Here is a 20380-nt window from a genome sequence, read left to right on the forward strand (position 1 = left end):
GGCATGGTCTCCTCTCTGCAGATATTGATGAGTGTGAGGACAACCCCGACATCTGTGACGGGGGGCAGTGCACCAACATCCCCGGGGAGTACCGCTGCCTCTGCTTTGATGGCTTCATGGCATCCCTGGACATGAAGACCTGCATTGGTGAGGCCCTGGCTGTGCCCTGGGCGTGGCCCAGCTCTGCATGCTGTCCCCAAAGCCACACCGGGCTCCTCGGGGTGTCCCACGCTCGGTTTTGTCCTGCAGATGTGAACGAGTGCGACCTCAACCCCAACATCTGCCTGCACGGCGAGTGTGAGAACACCAAGGGCTCCTTCATCTGCCACTGCCAGCTGGGCTACTTCGTCAAGAAGGGAACCACGGGCTGCACAGGTGGGAGCTGGGGCTGGGGCTGCCAGGGGGAAAAAATGGGAAACCCCTCCCAGAGCTGCCCTGCAGAGAGCCCCATCCCGGGGTGCTGTGTGGGGATGCTGTGGGATGTGCTGGGCAGGCAGAAAGGGCCAGGAGCCCACCTGTCCCCAGGTGATGGCCACGCCAGGAGCCTGCCTTTCTGTCAGAATCTGTGGTATTGATGATTTTGGGATTGTAAAAGTCTCTGTCTGTCAGCCCCGCTGCCAAAGCAGAAGCCATAATTGGTCTGTGCTGTTTCCAGGTTGTTTATTCTGTTGATCTCTCACATGTTCTGCTGCCCTGCCCAGCTCTGTCCTGCAGGGCAGCGTGTGGGGCTCTGCCCTCAGTGGGATGTGACAAACATTCAATACCAGAAACTCCCTGGGCTGGATTGACAAGAACGTGCCAATATCTGTCACCTACGTTGGACAGTGTGTCCCCAGCCTGAACCAACAGAAAAATGCCAACACCACAGTGAGACATGGAGGGCATGAAGAAGGAGAAAAAGGACAAGGCACACCCAATTTCCTCCATCTTGTCCCCTTTGGACCCCTCATCTAGAATCCTAAAATTTTACTTTTGCACCCGTGCCACACTTAATTATTACTGATATCAAACACTCACAACTTGTAATTCATCCTGTAAGATGGAAAACTCTTTTCCATGGCCAGAGATCACAGCCAGTGTCTCTGGGGGCTCTGTCCAGGGTGGTTCCTGAGCCCTGCCAGGCTCCCAGGGCAGCCAGAGGGAATCTCTGCATTCCCACACCCTTCCTCCTGCACCTTTGCCAGGGCTGAGCTCCTCAGCTCCAGGCTCCAACCCCTGGGGCAGCCTCTCCCTAAAGCCCTGGGATCTCTGCGAGCCCAAACCCCGGAGCGGGGTCGCCCCAGGCTCAGCCCTGCTGTGCTGGGGGAGCTGAGCTGTGCCAGCCCTGGTGTCCTTCCTCTGCAGACATCGATGAGTGTGAGATTGGGGCCCACAACTGCGACATGCACGCGTCCTGCATCAACGTCCCCGGCAGCTTCAAGTGCAAGTGCCGCTCGGGCTGGCTCGGGGACGGGCTCAAGTGCAACGGTGAGTGCTCCCCCAGGGCAGGGGGATCCCTCTCCACGTGCTCTGCAGGCACCTGGGGAAGCTGGGCTGAGCTTCCACTGGAACACCAGGAGATGGAAGGGCTCAGCCTGGAGCAGAGGAGGCTCAGGAGGGACCTGCACAGCTCCTGACAGGAGGGGACAGCCAGGGCTGTGCTCCCAGGGGACAACAGGACAAGAGGGAACAGACTGTTCCCACCTCAGGCTGTGCCAGGAGAGGTTTAGGTTGGATGTTGGGGAAATGTCTTCATGGAAATGTCCAGCCCTGGCCCAGTCACCATCCCTGGAGGGATTTAAAGCCATGCAAATGTGGTGACATGGTCAGTGGCTTAGCAGTGTCCTGGTCATAGCCATAGAGGCTCTCAGGGATCTGATGAAGCATCCAAGTGCTCTGACAGTCTCTGGGCCATTTGTGTGCCCCTGTAGCTGCTCAGGCTCAGGGCAAAGCCAAGAAAAGCTGTCCAAGGATGGGCTGGACGGGGCTTGGAGCAACCTGGGCTAGTGGGACGTGTCCCTGGGGGTGGAACTGGATGATCCTTAAGGTTCTTCCCACCCAATCCACTCTGTGGTTGCACGATAAGTGAGTCCAGCTCATCCAGGAGCCCAAGATCATTCCAGATCAGCCAGGGCAGGCACTGACAGCACGTTATCCATGCCTAGACCTGGATGAGTGTGCGACTGAGGAGCACAAGTGCAACCTGAACGCCAACTGTGTGAACACGCCCGGCTCCTACCGCTGCGCCTGCCGCGACGGCTTCAACGGCGACGGCTTCTCCTGCTCAGGTGAGCAGCAGCAGGACTGGGACAGCCACCAGCCCCTGTCTTGCTTTGAACAGACAGGTATCTGCTGAAGGAAGGCAGGAGCCTCCCCTGAAATGGAAAATGTAAACCCCCTCCCCCAGAATTGTTAAAATTTTGAAATGAAAAGGCTCGCAGGCAAAGATGTGGGAATAGGAATAACAGTTCTGCACTAGGAAAACGAAAGGTACAAATGTAATAGTACAAACAACGGAAAAAAAACCCTACTAAAGGGGTCAGAGCAGTCCTGGCAGGCCGTGGGTCAGGGAGGTGGCTCAGCCCCATCCCAGGGGGGCTCAGCCCTCCTGCAGTGCCAACTGTGCTTCTGCTGGAGCAGGATCCTGCACAAGGGGGGAGTTTTCCTTGGAGCTCCAGGGCTGGGGGAGATGGGCCTGGGCTCCTCTGGGAATGCAGGGGGAAGAAAGCTGCTCCTCTGGGAATGCAGTGGGGATAAAGCTGCTCCTCTGGGAATGCAGGGGAAGGAAGCTGCTCCTCTGGGAATGCAGGGGGCAAAGGCTGCTGTGCTGTTCCCAGGTCAGATTGGATCCATGTAGGAATTCTTGGTTCCTCCCCTGGGCAGAGCATCTCCCCATGGATGATGGAATTTTCTCAGCCATGCAGGGACACTCCCTGGCCCGTGAACAGAAGATCATGAATAATTAATTGCTCATTAACAGAAGATACAGAGGGAGGATTGGCTGTGGGAGAGATAAAGAAAACTGCCCAATGAACAGAAGATAACAGCCCCAGCCCTGACAGACAGGGATTGAATACACACTCACCTCCCAGTCCAGGACAGCCCCTCTGAGCCAGCAGCCTTGCTGGGTGCTGCCTTGGCTGAGGTTCCCCAAAGCACACAGCAGCCTGGTCTGTGCCAGACACCTCCAGAGGGATCCAGCACCTCCTCACAGGTGCCTGGGGGGGCTGCTGAGGACACTGTCCCTCCCTGCAGACGTGGACGAGTGCGCAGACAACGTCAACCTGTGTGAGAACGGGCAGTGCCTCAACGCGCCCGGCGGGTACCGCTGCGAGTGCGAGATGGGCTTCAACCCCACCGAGGACAGCAAGGCCTGCCAGGGTGAGTGCCCAGCTCCGAGCCCCTCCTGGCCTCCTCTGTCCTCTGCTGTCACCTCCTGGCCCAGCGCTGAGCCGGACCTGCTGGTGCCAGGCTCCTGAGGTGCCACCTCTGCCGCTGGCGGCCTTCAGAGAGGTTGGGCTGAGCCTGGATTCCTGCAAAATGGAAAACCAGGAGAACAGGGGTGAGGGGAGAGGGTGGGACAGTATGGGCTGGCCCAGCTGCCCCAGGAGATTGTCTCTAATGGCACCAGGGCCATGCTGGGGTGGGTTGGTCACAGCTGGGCAGGAGGTGGGAGCAGGAGCAGCCTGTCCTGGCCCTCACCCTGCCACAGCCTGTCCCCAGCTGTCCCTGTTTTGCAGACATTGATGAATGCACCTTCCAGAACATCTGTGTCTTTGGCACCTGCCAGAACCTGCCCGGGATGTTCCGCTGTGCCTGCGACGATGGATATGAGCTGGACAGGAGTGGGGGCAACTGCACAGGTCAGGGCTCCTGGGTCCCTGCTCTGGGCTCTGCTGGGCTCAGCTGGCCCCATCCATGGCAGCCAGAAGCAATCCATGATCCCTGAGGTGTCCAGGAGGGACAGTGGCTGTGGCCCTGCTCCTCCTCTGGGCAGCGTGCCGGGGGTGGCACAGGGCTGGGGGTGCTCTGGGGGGCTTGGCCTCACATGAGGGGCACCGTGGGGTGGGGATACACCCGGGCACAGAGCTCAGGCTGGGCTGGGCTTTCCTGGCAGTGCTCACCTTGATCTTCAGTGTCCATCTGTGCATCCTTTCAGACATCAACGAGTGTGCAGACCCTGTGAACTGCATCAACGGGCTCTGTGTCAACACCCCTGGCAGCTACCTCTGCAACTGCCCCCAGGACTTCGAGCTGAACCCCACGGGGGTGGGCTGCGTGGGTGAGTGGCACCTCCCACCCGCACCCACCCCGGGGGTCCTTCTTGGTGGTCCTGTAGCTGGAACTGGACACAAGGAGGGTGGCTGGCCCTGCCTGGCTGTCCCCCATGGCAGCAGCAGAACCCACGTCCTGTTGAGTGTGCCCCACCTGCTGTCACTGTCACCACTGTGGGTGCCCCTCTTGTTGCAGCAACGTTGCTCCAGGGCAGCTCTGGAGCTCTTTTATTCCCTGGCAGTGTCCAAGGCCGGGTTGGAGCAGCCTGGGACAGTGGAAGGTGTCCCTGCCCACAGCCAGGATGATCCTTCAGGTCCCTTCAGCCCCAACCATTTGGGATTGCACGATCCCACACAGCTCCCAGCACAGAGCCCCACTAACCCACAGTCTTTCCTTATCTCTGGAAGATTTCACATTTCTTTGCAGCCCATGGGAGGGTGTGGAACGGGGTCACCTTTAAGTTCCCCTCCATCCCAAACCATTCCACAACCCCACGATTCCATTCCTCCTGCACCCCTGGGTTTTCCAGGAGAGGCTTCTTTGCTCAGCAGCCCTGTCTCCGTGCAGATACCCGGGTTGGGAATTGCTTCCTGGACACCCAGGACCGAGGGGACGGGGGCATCTCCTGCAGCGCTGAGATCGGCGTGGGGGTCACTCGGGCCTCCTGCTGCTGCTCCCTGGGCCGTGCCTGGGGCAACCCCTGCGAGCTCTGTCCTCCAGCCAACACCAGTGAGTGGGGAAAAGCTCGGGGTGGACACGGGTGGGGAGGAGGGAGCAGGGCCAGGGTCACTTCTGATGGATGCTCAGCCCAGACCATGTGAGAACCCAGGTCTGGTTCAGGGGTCTCGTGTGGTGGGAAAGTCTCTCCTCCAAGCCGTGCTTCCAAAGAAAAATTCCACAACTTCTTGTTGTTCAGTCTCAAGGCAGTTTACTGCGAGTTATCTAAAAGATTTTCTTCTGGGGCTGCTGTGTTTGCACACAGCTCAGGCAGAGGCACACACACACCCTGACATCCTCCCTGTCTGCTGTCTTCTTCTCTCCCCCCGCCCAGGGATGCTGCTCTCTTTTATATGGCACATTACATTTTAAATGTTTATAGTGTTTCCCCAATGCCTATCACCTATATTAAATGGTGCTTTTCTATCTTTTATATGGTACATTACGTGTTACATGTTTACAGTTTCCCCCCAATACCTACTACCAATATTACAAGGTGCTTTTCTACTCTAAACCAATCTGTGAGTGCCAACATCACCAAGAACATGGAGGTGAGGAAGAAGAAGGAGGAAGAACAGGATCAGCCCACTTTCCTCCATCTTAGAACTTCTGACCCCCATGTACAAAGTAAAAGCCCCCCTGGACAGGTGCTAAAACCTCTCTGTACAATACTAAAAAAAATTCCCCTCTGTTTTGTAACTACTTTTACTATATTATCTAACCTTTTGTGACTGCTTGTTCCACCTCCAAAGTTGGTAACTCATTCCATGGCTCAAACCCAAAATCACAGCTGTTTGCAGCTGTGCCAGGGTCTCAAATGCTTCTGACCAAGGCCTGGAACCTCTAAAAATGTCTGAGGGACATTTTGAGTTCCAACAGGACCGGAGGTGCCGAGTTTGGGATTTGCTGCTCCATCCAGAGAAGGGCAGAGGTGACGTGGGGTGGGGGAGGCCGGGCTGCTGTGTCTGGGATCCTCCATTCCCAGGGAGGGAATGTGGAATCCCCCCGTTGGAGGGAGGGCAGGCTGAGGGACGGCTCAGGTGGCTCGGCAGGCCATGGGGATGGAGTTGCTCCATCTGAGCCCTGGCCACAGCCCCGTGGCCTGGCCCTGCTGGCATTCTCCTGGCTCTGCCCACCCCTCCTGCTTCACGGGAACCCCTCAGCCCCCTCCCTGCCTTTCTCCACAGCCGAGTACAAGACCTTGTGCCCTGGGGGAGAAGGGTTCCGGCCCAACCCCATCACTGTCATCCTGGAGGGTGAGTTGTCCCTGTTCCCCCGAGGGATGGGGTGCTGGGGGACCCCAGCCCTGTGGGGACACTCTGTGCCATGGCCCTGGGTGCTGGGTGCCCGCTGACCACCACGTGATGGACACAACGTGTGCCTCTGCTTGGCTGTGACCCCGAGCAGGGCTGGGCGTGTGGGCTGGGCTCTCTGCAGCTGCGGGGGTGGCACAGGCAGTGAAAATGTCCCACTGCTGTCCCTCCTCAGACATTGACGAGTGCCAGGAGCTGCCAGGGCTGTGCCAGGGTGGGAACTGCGTCAACACCTTCGGCAGCTTCCAGTGCGAGTGTCCCCTGGGCTACTACCTCAACGAGGACACCCGGATCTGCGAGGGTACCGGGGACAGGGGCTGGGGACAGGGGGTGGCACCTGCTCCAGGGGCCGGGGACACGGGGTGGCACCCTCTGTGTGTGACAAGGTGGACAACCATGCGTGCCAGAGCTGTGTGTGCATCCCAGCTGCCCCAGGAATGGTTGGGAGCATCCCTTCCCTCATCACAAACCTGTCCCCAGCCTGGTCCCTGTGCCAAACCCACCCATCCCTCATGCCAAGCCTAACCCCACCCCTCCCCGTGCCCTTCTCCACCTGTGCCAGGTGCTCTGACTCTTTTCTCCCACAGATATTGATGAGTGCTCTGCCCACATCGGGATCTGTGGCCCTGGCACCTGCTACAACACCCTGGGCAACTACACCTGCGTGTGCCCCCCCGAGTACATGCAGGTCAACGGGGGAAACAACTGCATGGGTACGGCTCTGGATTCATGGGGAGGCTCAAATCCATGGGGAATGGTCCAGATTTGTAGGGAGGGGGCTGGCACTGCCATCCCAGAGGGGGCTGTGCCAAGGGGATGGAGCAGAAGTGCTAGAAACAGGAGCTGGGACTCAGAGCTGGATGTGGCACTCGGTGCTCTGCTCTGGGTGGCACATCAGGCATGGCTTGGGCTCCATTTGGAGGGCTTTCCTCCCATTCCTGGGCTGGCAGTGCCATTCCTGGGGTGGCAGTGCCATTCCTGGTGCTGTCAGTGCCATTCCTCGGGTGGCAGTGCCATTCCTGGTGCTGTCAGTGCCATTCCTGGGGTGGCAGTGCCATTCCTGGGCTGTCAGTGCCATTCCTGGTGCTGGCAGTGCCATTCCCAGGACTGGCAGTGCCATTCCTGGGGTGGCAGTGCCATTCCTGGGGCTGTCCCGAGCCTGGCATTGCCATTACAGACATGAGGAAGAGCGTTTGCTACCGCAACTACAACGACACCTGCGAGAACGAGCTGTCCTTCAACATGACCAAGAAGATGTGCTGCTGCTCCTACAACATTGGCAAAGCCTGGAACAAACCCTGCGAGCCCTGTCCCACCCCTGCCAGCCGTAAGTGCCCTCCCAGGGTCCCCATCCCACCCCTGCCAGCCGTAAGTGCCCTCCCAGGGTTCCCATCCCACCCCTGCCAGCTGTTAAGTCCTTCCCATGTGATGATCCCTGTCCCATCGATTTTCCCGTTTTCCCATGAAATCTGGGGTGTGGACACCAACAAAATGAATGGGGAGAAAGGAGAGCGCTCTGGAGGTGACCCCAGGCACAGTGGGGGAGCCTCTGGTGCCTCTCAGCCCCCAATTTTGGGCACACCATGACCTTGGGGTTCCCTTTCCAGCCGAGTACCAGATCCTGTGTGGGAACCAAGCCCCCGGATTTATCATTGACATCCACACAGGGAAGCCCATTGGTGAGTAAATCCTGCATCCCCTTGGTGAGTAAATCCTGCATCCCACGGGGCCAGGGCTGCTCCCGAGCCTCTGCTCTCATCCCACGGGAGCTTCACCTAGAGAATTAAAGATTAGGGCAAGGAGAAGAGGCTTGGCAGTGCCAGGGATTGAAGAGGTGGGAGATTAATTAATTTTCTCCTCTTGGGAAGAAAGTGCAACAGAGGGAGGTGGTGGTGGGTTGTGCTGGGACCCCAGAGCCATCCCAATATTCCAGTGACCCCCTGGGTTCCCCATTTCCACCCGGTCCCAGGGCTGAGCTGTTCCTGCAGGGGCACACTCAGAGCAAGCATGTCCTGTGTGGAGCCTTCCCAAAATGTGCCAGCAATCTCCTAAAACTCAGCTCGGCTGCGTTCCCAAAATTCTGTGGAGCAGCCCGAGGCTGGCGTGACCTGCAGGGTTCGTTCTCCACCACCCAAGGGCTGCTTTCCTGGTGGCCCTTTCCCACTGATCCTCTGTGGGGAATGGGCAGCGTTCTCCCAGCACCTCCCAGCATTCCTGGGATGCAGATTGGGATGCTGATGTTGAGGAGCATTCCCAGGATGCAGATTGGGATGCTGATGTTGAGGAGCATTCCCGGGATTCAGAGGAGCATTCCCAGAATGTTGAGGAGCATTCCTGGATGTTGAGGAGCATTCCCAGGATGCCAGGTTGGGATGCTGATGTTGAGGAGCATTCCCGGGATGCAGGGTTGGGATGCTGACGTTGAGGAGTATTCCCAAGATGCTGGGGTGGGATGCTGATGTTGAGGAGCATTCCTGGATGTTGAGGAGCATTCCCAGGATGCAGACAGGGGATGCAGAGTTGGGATGCTGATGTTGAGGAGCATTCCCAGGGTGTCGAGGAGCATTCCTGGATGTTGAGGAGCATTCCCGGGATGCAGAGGAGCATTCCCGGGATGCAGAGGAGCATTCCCAGGATGTCGAGGAGCATTCCTGGATGTAGAGGAGCATTCCTGGGATGTTGAGGAGCATTCCCAGGATGCAGAGGAGCATTCCCGGGGTGTCGAGGAGCATTCCCAGGGTGTTGAGGAGCATTCCCGGGGTGTTGAGGAGCATTCCCGGGATGCAGAGGAGCATTCCCAGGGTGTTGAGGAGCATTCCCGGGATGTTGAGGAGCATTCCCGGGATGCAGAGGAGCATTCCCGGGATGTTGAGGAGCATTCCCGGGATGCAGAGGAGCATTCCCAGGATGCCAGGGTGGGACGCTGATGCTGGATTGATGCAGATATCGACGAGTGCAGCGAGATCCCAGCGATCTGCACCAACGGCGTCTGCATCAACCAGATCGGGAGCTTCCGCTGCGAGTGCCCCATCGGCTTCAGCTACAACAACATCCTGCTCATCTGCGAAGGTACAGCGGCAATTCCGGCTCCTCCTGCCCCGGGACGCCGCTGCAGGCAGGATTTTTGGGATGTCCTGCCCGGCACTGGGAGCTGGACTCGCTGATCCCGGTGGTCCTTGCCGAGCCGGGAGCAGCGATCCCGGCCCCGCCTCAGCCGTTCCGGGATCCCCGCTGGATTTGTGCCGGAGCTCCCGGTGCCATCCCCGTGTCCCCGCGTGCTCTGTCCCCGCAGACATCGACGAGTGCAGCAGCGGGGAGACGCTGTGCCAGCGGCACGCCGAGTGCGTCAACATCCCGGGCAGCTTCCGCTGCGAGTGCGCCACCGGATACCGCCTGTCCCCGGGCGGCGCCTGCGTGGGTAAGGGCACACAGCTGGGCACCCCTGGGAAACACACCTGGACACAGCTGAGCACACCAGGGTGCACCTGGGACACGGCTGAGCACACCTGGGTGCACCTGGGACACAGCTGGGACACAGCTGGGCACACCTGGGACACAGCTGGGACATACCTGGGCACACATGGGAAACACACCTGGGACACAGCTGGGAAACACACCTGGGACACAGCTGAGCACACCTGGGCGCACCTGGGACACGGCTGAGCACACCTGGGAAACACACCTGGGCACACCTGGGACACAGCTGGGACACAGCTGGGACACAGCTGAGCACACCTGGGAAACACACCTGGGCACACCTGGGACACAGCTGGGACACACCTGATCACACCTGGGATCTGACCACATACTGTAACACACCTGATCACACCTGGGACCTGAGCACACACCTGTAACACACCTGATCACACCCCCCTTTTTTCTGGGATGACAGCACGTAAATCTCATTGTCTGTGAAGTCACCTCTCCAAAACCGCGGGCAGGGGGCTCTGCTCTCCCCCTGTCCCCTCCCTGCCCCTCACCTGTGCCCCTCGTTTCCCTTTCAGGTCGCAACGAGTGCCAGGAGATCCCCAACGTGTGCAGCCACGGGGACTGCGTGGACACCGAGGGCAGCTACGTCTGCATCTGCCACAACGGCTTCAAGGCCACCGGGGAGCAGACCATGTGCATGGGTCAGTGTCACCCCCCAGTCAGTGCCACCCCCCAGTCAGTGTCACCTCCCTGGGTCAGTGTCACCCACCCCGGGTCAGTGTCACTCCCCTGGTCAGTGCCACCCCAGGGGGACACAAGTCCCTGACGCTCCAGGGTGCTGCCAGGGACAGCCGGGTGTCCCCGAGGCTGTCCCCGTGCCCTGTCAGCTGTGCCCTTGTCCCCGCAGACATCGACGAGTGTGACCGGCAGCCCTGCGGCAACGGCACCTGCAAGAACACCGTGGGCTCCTACAACTGCCTCTGCTTCCCGGGCTTCGAGCTCACCCACAACAACGACTGCATGGGTGAGCGCCCACGCCCGCCGGGCTCTGCCCTGCTGCTGGGGGGGCCTGGCAGTGCCACGGCTGGCACCTGACACTCTTGTCCCCGCAGACGTGGACGAGTGCTCGTCCCTGGTGGGGCAGGTGTGCAGGAACGGGCAGTGCATCAACAGCGTGGGCTCCTTCCAGTGCCTGTGCCAGGAGGGCTACGACCGCACCCCCGACGGCAAGAACTGCGTGGGTGAGTGTCCACTCAGTGTCCCTCAGTGTCCCCTCAGTGTCCCTCAGTGTCCCTCAGTGTCCACCAGTGTCCTTCAGTGTCCCCTCAGTGTCCCTCAGTGTCCACTCAGTGTCCCTCAGTGTCCCCTCAGTGTCCACCAGTGTCCTTCAGTGTCCCCTCAGTGTCCCCTCAGTGTCCCCTCAGTGTCCCCTCAGTGTCCACTCAGTGTCCACTCAGTGTCCCCTCAGTGTCCTTCACTGTCCACTCAGTGTCCACTCCAGTGTCCACTCAGTGTCCCTCAGTGTCCCTCAGTGTCCCCTCAGTGTCCACCAGTGTCCTTCAGTGTCCCTCAGTGTCCACACTCCTCTGGCCTGCCTGGTGCTGTCCATGTGCTCCCCAAACTGGTCCCAGCAGTGGCATTCTCCATAAGCACCCACAAGTCCCCTGGAAGCAAAGCCTGCTTGATGTTTCCCACCCTCTCAGCCCCCTAAATTCTCAGGCTAGCCCAGAGATCCGAGCCTTTGAGGGGAGGAATATCAGGAGATGGCAAAGATTTCCAAAAGAGGCTCTTACCCCAAAATACGTTGGTTCAGCTCTCTTTATTCTGTGGTGTCCATGGGGAGAGTGGGGCAAAGAGGATGAACAGGAAATGTCAGGGGTTTATCCAGGCTCTGGACAGGGTGGGCTTCCCTGGCTCTCCCGTTGGGGCAGGAAGGAGGGCTCCAGAGTTGTCTGATCAGAGTCCCAGGGTCCCGGGGAATGGGGAGCAGAATGCCCATGAGCTCAGTGTAACACCTGCTGATTGAAATGCCCAAATGCCCACGGAGAGCTGGCCTGGCCCCTCCCTGCCTCCATCTCCCTCCAGGCCTGTCCTCTCCATGTGCCAGGACCTGCAGGCGTGGGAGAAACGTCCTGCCCATGCCCTAAAGTCGTGCCAGGGGTGGCCTGGGAACCATCCTGGAAATACTTCCCCTGTCACCTTTGGGGCAAGGCAGGGCCTGGTGCACCCCCAGGTGCTCAGAGCAAAGCCCAGACCCCACCCCTGGCTGTTTTCCCCTCTCCAGACATCAACGAGTGCGTGAGCCTGCCCGGGACCTGCTCCCCGGGCACCTGCCAGAACCTGGAGGGCTCCTTCCGCTGCATCTGCCCCCCTGGCTACGAGGTGCAGAACGACAACTGCATCGGTGAGGCCACCTCCGTGCCCCCCGTTCCCGTCACAGCCCCCACACACCCCAACCCCTCCTTCCCGAGGGGGCTGGGGCACCCCAGGGGCATCAGCACCCCCAGATCCCTGCCGGGAGCCGGGCGAGCCCAGCTCTGCTGGCACCAGAGGCTCGGGGGTGCTGCTGCGCCCGTTCTCCCTGCGGGAGCGTCGTGGGGCGGGGCAGGGGTGGTGTTCACCCCCCTCACCTGTTCTGATGACCCCTGGCTGTGTCCCTGCTGCTCCCAGACATCAACGAGTGCGAGGAGGAGCCCAACATCTGCCTCTTTGGGACGTGCACCAACACCCCCGGCAGCTTCCAGTGCGTGTGTCCCCCGGGCTTCGTGCTGTCCGACAACGGCCGCCGCTGCTTCGGTCAGTGCAGCCGCTCCTGGGCGGGAGGGAGCAGAATTCCCGGGGGTCTCCCTGACCTTGGCACGTCCCCATCCTCCCCCAGACACTCGCCAGAGCTTCTGCTTCACTCGCTTCGACAACGGGAAGTGCTCCGTGCCCAAGGCCTTCAACACCACCAAGGCTCGGTGCTGCTGCAGCAAAATGCCCGGGGAGGGATGGGGAGACCCCTGCGAGCTGTGCCCGCAGGAGGGGAACGGTAGGAAGGGGACAGGGGTGGGGGTGTCCCCGCGGAGAGGTGGGGGTGTCCCCAGGGGAGAGGGATGGGTGTGAACCCATGGGAGAGATGGGTGTGTCCCCATGGAGAGATGGGTGTGTCCCCATGGAGAGATGGGTGTGAACCCATGGGAGAGATGGGTGTGAACCCATGGAGAGATGGGTGTGAACCCATGGGAGAGATGGGTGTGTCCCCATGGAGAGATGGGTGTGAACCCATGGAGAGATGGGTGTGTCCCCATGGAGAGATGGGTGTGTCCCCACGGTAGTTCCAGAAGCCTCCAAAGCCCATTTCAGCTGCTGGGAGCAGAATCCTTGCAGCACATCTCGCTTTCCTGCTCTTTTCATTCCCACTTTCCTGCTCTTTTCCAGTTGCCTTCCAGGAGCTGTGTCCATACGGCCACGGGGCCATCCCAGGCCCGGGTGACACCAGGGAAGGTGAGGCTGCCTCGATGGCTGACCAGAAGTTTGTGCTGGAAGTGACCCAGACCTGGGCTTCTGGAGGGCAGGGTGGGATCCTGGGGGGACACGGCACTGGGCACCCCCAAACTGCTGACCAGGGATTCATCCCTCAGCTCTGGAGAGGGAACACCTGGAACGCCCAGGATCCCCTGAGCATCCCCTGGCAGTCCTGAGGGGACAGGGCTGTTTGAAGCTTCATTTTCCATTTCCAGACGTGAACGAGTGCTCGGAGAACCTGGGGGTGTGCATCAACGGCGCCTGCATCAACACCGACGGCTCCTTCCGCTGCGAGTGCCCCTTTGGCTACAACCTGGACTACACCGGGGTCAACTGCGTGGGTGAGGCTCTGGGGGGGCTGTGGGGGTGCCCTGCTCCCTCCTGCTCCATCCCCCTCGCTCCAGAGGGGATGGATCAGTGTGTGTGCATGTACAGGGAGGGAATCGCTGCTCCCTCACCCTTTCCCTTCCATCCCAGTTCTGCTGGGACACTTGGAGTGCTCTGCCTGCAAGAGTCCAGCCCAGCCCTTCCCCATCCTCCTCCTCCTCCTCCTCCTCCTCCTCCTCCTCCTCCTCCTCCTCCTCCTCCTCCTCCTCATGCTGCTGTGTTCCCCAGACACGGACGAGTGCTCCATTGGCAATCCCTGTGGGAATGGCACCTGCACCAACGTGGTGGGAGGCTTCGAGTGCGCCTGCGACGAGGGCTTTGAGCCAGGCCCCATGATGACCTGTGAAGGTAACGACCTGGGGGACAGCCCCTCCATTGCCACCACGCTGGGCTCTGTGGGACCCCCTGGACCAGCCCCTCGATTGCCACCACGCTGGGCTCTGTGGGATCCCCAGGTCCCTGCCTGGGCCAGCCCCCCGTGGATGGTGTGGAAAAGCTGGATGAGGCTTCTCTCCACACTGGGCTCCTTCAGCTCCCTCTGGAGCCCAGGAGGAGGCCAGGAGCCCTGGCTGAGCACAGGAGCTGCCTCCTCAAGGACCAGCAGCCCATTCCCACCAAAGCTGCTGGAATGCCAGGGGTCTGTCCCTCTGCTGTCCCTCCCTCCCACAGCAGGAGGCTTTGGTGGAACAAAGCTCTCGTGGGTTGGATGCCCAGGGAGGGTGGATGTGCCCTGGGGAGTTCCTGCCCCTGCTGAGGGCATCCAGGTGAGTTCTGTCCTCTCCTCACTGCAGATATCAACGAGTGCTCCCTGAACCCCCTGCTCTGCGCCTTCCGCTGCATCAACACCTTTGGCTCCTACGAGTGCACCTGCCCCTCTGGGTACGCCCTGCGGGAGGACAGGAGGATGTGCAGAGGTAAAACCCCTTCTGCAGCCAGCAGGACATGGCCCAAACTGTCCCCAGCCCCTGCACAGGGAAGGGGGGAATTCTGTGCTGGCATTTCTCAGCGTCACCCTCCTCAGTGTCCTGCTGATAGGACAGGATTCCTCCCTGGGAGGGTGGGGAGGTTTCCCAAAGCAGCTGTGGCTGCCCCTGGATCCCTGGCAGTGCCCAAGGCCAGGCTGGACAGGGCTTGGAGCAGCCTGGGACAGTGGAAGGTGTCCCTGCCGTGGCAGGGGTGGAATGGGATGAGTTTCAAAGTCCCTTCCAGCTCAATTCATTCCGTGACATTTTTTAACCTGTGTGCCAGCCAGCCTGGCCCGAGGCTGCAGGGGCAGATGGGGCAGTGCAGGGGTGGCAGAGCCGGGCTGGCAGGGCTGGCAGGGCTCTGATGGGTCTCGTTGCAGATCTGGATGAGTGTGCAGAGGGGCTGCACGACTGCGAGTCCCGGGGGATGCTCTGCAAGAACCTCATTGGCACCTTCATGTGCATCTGCCCTCCTGGCATGCAGCGCCGGCCCGATGGCGAGGGGTGCACAGGTACCTGGGCAGCCTGGGGCATTCCTGGGGCACAGACAGGAATGTTCCTCTCTGAAGGATCATCCACGGGGCTGTGCTTTACATCCTTCTTTGCTTTACATCCTTCTTTGCTTTACATCCTTCTTTGTTTTACATCTTTCTTTGCTTTACATCCTTCTTTGCTTTACATCCTTCGTTGCTTTACATCTTCCTTTGTTTTACATCCTTCTTTGTTTTACATCCTTCTTTGCTTTACATCATTTGTTGCTTTACATCCTTCTTTGCTTTACATCCTTCTTTGTTTTACATCCTTCTTTGCTTTACATCCTTCTTTGCTTTACATCCTTCGTTGCTTTACATCTTCCTTTGTTTTACATCCTTCTTTGTTTTACATCCTTCTTTGCTTTACATCATTTGTTGCTTTACATCCTTCTTTGCTTTACATCCCTCTTTGTTTTACATCCTTCTTTGCTTTACATCCTTCTTTGTTTTACATCCTTTTTGGCTTTACATCCTTCGTTGCTTTACATCCTTCGTTGCTTTACATTGTCAGGCTTCTCCCTGGGCTTTCCCACATGTCACAACTTCCTGAGTGTCCCAAAAGGACACACAAAACCTCTGTCCATCCACGCACCCGTGTGTCACCCCCAGAGGTGACACAGCCCTGGGCCACGTGTCCTTGCCTTTGAGTTTTCCTGAGTGTTCCAAGCTGCTTTTGGAATGGGTAGGAATGAACAACCCAGAGCTGCACAGGATAGAGACAGCTCCAATCCCATCCCATCCCATCCCATCCCATCCCATCCCATCCCATCCCATCCCATCCCATCCCATCCCATCCCAGCAGCAGCTGGAGTGTCAGAACCCTGGCCTGGTTCAGGGGTTTTGTGTGGTGGAAAAGTCTCTCCTCCAGCCCGTGCTTCCAAAGAAAACTCAGCAGCCTCTGTTGTTGGTCTCAAGGCAGTTTATTGCAAGTTGTCTAAAAGATTTTCTTCTGGGGCTGCTGTGGTTTGCTCACAGCTCAGGCAGAGGCACACACACACCCTGACACCCTCTCTGACTCCCGTCTGCTTCTTCTCTCTACTTTGTAACCACCTCTATTATAATATCTAAACTTTTGTGACTTCTTGTTTGACCTGCAAAGTTGGTAACTCATTCCATGGCTCAAACTCAAAATCACAGCTGTTTCCAGCTGCCTGCCAGGGTCTCAAATGCTTCTGACCAGGGCCTGGAACCTCCAGAAACATCTGAGGGACATTTTGAGTTCCAACACTGGAGCACGGGCAAGCCATGGAAGCTGAATTCCGGCCACCCTGCTGGCATGGGCGGATGCTTTCCCCAGGGCAGGCGGAGGTTCCTCCCAAAGACACGGAAGGGATCCTCAGCCCCAAAGGGAGGGGAAAGCTGGGAAGTTTGGTGCCTGGCTGAGCAGGGCTGTGTGTGGTGCCCCCCTGGCAGATGAGAACGAGTGCCGGACCAAGGCGGGGATCTGCGCCAACGGGCGCTGCGTGAACACGGCCGGCAGTTACCGCTGCGACTGCAACGAAGGCTTCCAAGTCAGCCCCTCGGGCACGGAGTGCATCGGTAATGCCCAGCAGCACTGGCAGCTTTTCGCCTTGGATTTTGGGGCTTCGTGCTAAGGAAATCCCTCTGGCCTTTTTTGAGGTTTGAGGATGGCAGATCGGGTCTGTGAGTTCAGAGGGGCTCAGAGAGTGGGAAGGGACTCGGGATAAGGACACAGGGAATTGCTTCCTGCTGATAGATGGGATACTAGGGAGGAATTGGTCCCTGGGAGGGTGGGGAGGGTGCCCAGAGAAGCTGTAGCTGCCCGTGGTTCCCTGGAAATGCCCAAGACCAGGTTGGAGGGGGCTTTTGAACACCCTGGGACAGTGGGAGGTGTCCCTGCCATAGCAGGGATGGCACTGGGTAGGTTTAAGGCCCCTCCAACCCAATCTGCTCCTGAGCAGAAAAGTTGTTGGAGCATCACCTTTATCCAAACCCCCTGCTCCATTCCCCCCACGGTGCTGGCACTGCCTCAGAAGCCGGATTTGTGTCCCCTTTCTGTGCCCAGACACCCGCCAGGGCTTCTGCTTCACGGAGGTGCTGCAGACCATGTGCCAGATGTCCTCCACCAACCGCAACCTGGTCACCAAATCCGAGTGCTGCTGCAACAGCGGGCGCAGCTGGGGCCCCCAGTGCGAGCTCTGCCCCCTGCCTGGCACTGCCCACTACAAGAAGATGTGTCCCCACGGCCCCGGGTACTCCACGGATGGCAGAGGTGAGTGGGGCAGGGCTGGGCACCGGGAGAATCCCCCCAGAGCAAACAGAGAACCTCTGCAGTGTTCCCTGGCTCTCTGGGAGAATCCAGCCTGCCCTGGTGTCACGGGGTGGGACCAGCCCTGCCTTAGCCTTGGATTTTTGGCTTAAAGAATCCCTCTCTGGCCTTTTGAGGTTTAAGGGTGGCAGATCGGGTCTATTACAGAATGAGTTGTTTATTACAAAAAGGAGATAAAAGATCTTAATCAGAATTACGTATTACACAGTGTAAAATGGAAAGAACTGCTGGTAGATGACAGCAGAACATCAACTGTGTGGATATCAAGGTGTTACAGCTGGCAAAACAAATAGGGTTGATCAGGAGCCAAATGTAGCTCAGCATGGAAATGATGATAATTTTACAGAGTCCTTCAGTGGGGAGAAGCCCCACACATCTCCAGGGAATATACAGAAGATTCCTGCTTTGTGAAAGCTCAGCCAGAAATCCAGTTTATCTTCCCAGCTCCCACTTCAACCGGGGGATGTTTATTGGCAGTCGGGAGCTGCCAGAGCACGAGATGTGTGAATTACCTGATAACAACGCCCAGATAAGCGTTTTTTGGGGTGGCCTGGCACTGACAGCTCCTCCTGCTCTCCTCCACAGACATCGACGAGTGCAAGGTGCTGCCCAACCTGTGCAGGAACGGGCAGTGCATCAACAGCATCGGCTCCTTCCGCTGCCACTGCCGGCTGGGCTACACCCCGGACATCACGGGCACGGCCTGCCAGGGTGAGCCAGCGTCCTGCACCAGCTTTAACCCCTGATTGCTGCTCTCTCTGTGCTCAATAATGAGTTTTGCACCTTTGAGACTTGTAAGCGCTCGCTAAAGTCAAAACCATTCAACTAACCCTAAGCATTGCTAAAAAAAACCCAAAAAACTCCAAATAAAACTCTACCTTTACACTAAGTCATTATTAATAATCAATACTCTATAAAAATAATCTGGTTTTTATCTATCTATTACTCTATTAAAAAATTAAAACTAATTAACAGCATTAAAAAAACAGATTCAAACTACTAATAAATAAAAAACATTACTTCAAAAAAAAAATAAAACCTATAAAAATTCACCATATAAATACTACTAATAAATAAAAAAACATTACTACCAAAAAAAAAATACTACCTATAAAAATTCACCATATAAATACCCATATCCCCAAAAACAAAACCAATTTTAAAAAAATGGCAAAACAATTGACAAATAAATCAAACTACAAAAATAAAAATATCAAAAAGAAGCTTAACTTAGCGGAGGGGACCCTGCCCAGCAGCACAACCTGATGTGTTTTGTCCCCCGAGTGCAGATCTGGATGAGTGCAACCAGTCCCCAAAGCCCTGCAACTTCATCTGCAAGAACACCGAGGGCAGCTACCAGTGCTCCTGCCCCCGGGGCTACGTCCTGCAGGAGGATGGCAAAATCTGCAAAGGTAGGAGGAGCAGCAGGGAGCTGCCTGCCTGCTGGGGGAGAGGGGACAGGGCAGCCAGACACCAAAAAACGTCGGCAGAAAGATGGGGAAATGTGGGAACCCCAGCCTTGCTCTGGGGTCCCGTGTGGTGGTGAAATTTCTCCTCCAAGCCATGATTCCAAAGAAAAACTGTGCAGGCTCTGCTGTTCGGTCTCAAGGCAGTTTATTGTGAGTTATCTAAAAGATTTTCTTCTCAGGCTGTGGCTGCTTGGTCAGCGGCCTGGGCAGAGGCACACACACACCCTGACATCCTCCCTGTCTGCTGTCTTCTTCTTCTTTCTTCTTGCTTAGGGCTGCTGCTATTTTTTATATGATATGTATTATATGTTTATAATTTTTTCTCAATATCTACTACCCATATTATAAAGTGCTTTTCTACTCTAAACTAATCTATAAGTGCTAGCATCACTAAGAACATGGAGGTGAGGAAGAAGAAGGAGGAAGAACAGGATCAGCCCACTTTCTTCTATTTTAGAACTTCTGACCCCATGTACAAAGTAAAAACCCTCCTGGACAGGTGCTAAAACCCCCTGTACAATACTAAAAAAAATTCCCCTCTGTTTTGTAACTACTTCTACTATCCCATCTAACCCTTTGTGACTGCTTGTTCCACCTCCAAAGTTGGTAACTCATTCCGTGGCTCAAACCCAAAATCACAGCTGTTTGCAGCTGTGCCAGGGTCTAAAATGCTTCTGACCAAGGCCTGGAACCTCTAAAAATGTCTGAGGGACATTTTGAGTTCCCACAGGGAAAGGTGCCACGCTGGGCTGGTGCGTGAGGGTTTCACCCTTCCACGCTCATCAGGGTAGAAAATGCTCCTGGTTCTTTCCTGGATCTGCACAGCTCATCCTGAGCTCCAGGGAGCTCAGAGGGTTGTCCCCTGCACGTGGGGGTTGTCACCAGCCAGGCTGGGGCTGTGCCCCTCACCCCGCTGTGAGGAGCCTGAGGATCTGGGAGAGCCTGGGGATTTGTGCCCTGCAGGAGAGGCAGGGGAACATCCCTGCGTGGATATTCCCAGTTCAGTCAGAGAGAAAAAGAGAAAGATTTTTTACAGGCTTTAGCCTGGCAGAAATATTTTTCTCTCTGTCTGAACTGAGAATTCCCACATCCCTGCATCTTCCAGATATGTCTGTGCTACCCTGAGGTGGGCACAGGTTTGTCCTTCCCCTGTGAAAACTTCAGGGGTGCTGCTGCTGTGCAGCCACAGGGACGCTGAGGGATAAACTGAGAGCTTTTCCTTGTTCCTCCAGATTTGGATGAGTGTTCCACCAAGCAGCACAACTGCCAGTTCCTCTGTGTCAACGTCATCGGGGGCTTCAACTGCAAGTGTCCCCCTGGCTTCACCCAGCACCACTCCTCCTGCATTGGTGAGTGCAGAATTCCTGCCCTGCACGTTCCCACGGAGCAGCTCTGGCTCAGGAGAGGCTTCCCAGCCCCCAGAGGCCCCAAACTGAAGCCCTGCCCCTCTCCTGTCACCCTGGCAGTGTTTGCACTGTCCCTCTGCTGCTCAGCCTGGGCTCTGCCCCACCACCTG

General features: G+C 57.4%; 1 protein-coding gene across 2 annotated transcripts in view; it reads left to right on the top strand.

Annotated features, from left to right (window-relative positions):
• Positions 1–20380, top strand: part of FBN3 (fibrillin 3) — an 84306-nt gene that overhangs the window by 56889 nt on the left and 7037 nt on the right. For both annotated transcript variants that reach the window (XR_014950245.1, XM_021546168.3), the window contains exons 30-60: positions 22–147; positions 250–375; positions 1345–1467; positions 2145–2267; positions 3235–3360; positions 3720–3842; positions 4139–4261; positions 4822–4983; positions 6159–6227; positions 6460–6585; positions 6872–6997; positions 7462–7611; positions 7892–7963; positions 9228–9353; positions 9577–9702; positions 10289–10414; positions 10621–10737; positions 10826–10954; positions 11998–12117; positions 12384–12509; positions 12592–12744; positions 13134–13199; positions 13436–13561; positions 13836–13955; positions 14399–14521; positions 14953–15084; positions 16519–16644; positions 17132–17338; positions 17981–18106; positions 18685–18807; positions 20097–20213. Coding sequence is in view for 1 of the 2 variants with exons in the window: in XM_021546168.3 (XP_021401843.3) it covers positions 22–147; positions 250–375; positions 1345–1467; positions 2145–2267; positions 3235–3360; positions 3720–3842; positions 4139–4261; positions 4822–4983; positions 6159–6227; positions 6460–6585; positions 6872–6997; positions 7462–7611; positions 7892–7963; positions 9228–9353; positions 9577–9702; positions 10289–10414; positions 10621–10737; positions 10826–10954; positions 11998–12117; positions 12384–12509; positions 12592–12744; positions 13134–13199; positions 13436–13561; positions 13836–13955; positions 14399–14521; positions 14953–15084; positions 16519–16644; positions 17132–17338; positions 17981–18106; positions 18685–18807; positions 20097–20213 (3864 nt within the window). In the remaining variant the exon portion in view is untranslated. The remainder of the gene's footprint in view (positions 1–21; positions 148–249; positions 376–1344; positions 1468–2144; positions 2268–3234; positions 3361–3719; positions 3843–4138; positions 4262–4821; positions 4984–6158; positions 6228–6459; positions 6586–6871; positions 6998–7461; positions 7612–7891; positions 7964–9227; positions 9354–9576; positions 9703–10288; positions 10415–10620; positions 10738–10825; positions 10955–11997; positions 12118–12383; positions 12510–12591; positions 12745–13133; positions 13200–13435; positions 13562–13835; positions 13956–14398; positions 14522–14952; positions 15085–16518; positions 16645–17131; positions 17339–17980; positions 18107–18684; positions 18808–20096; positions 20214–20380) is intronic.

The sequence above is a fragment of the Lonchura striata genome, chromosome 28 (assembly GCF_050655825.1).
Source record: "Lonchura striata isolate lonStrDom1 chromosome 28, ASM5065582v1, whole genome shotgun sequence".
In the NCBI taxonomy this organism is placed as follows: Eukaryota; Metazoa; Chordata; class Aves; order Passeriformes; family Estrildidae; genus Lonchura; species Lonchura striata.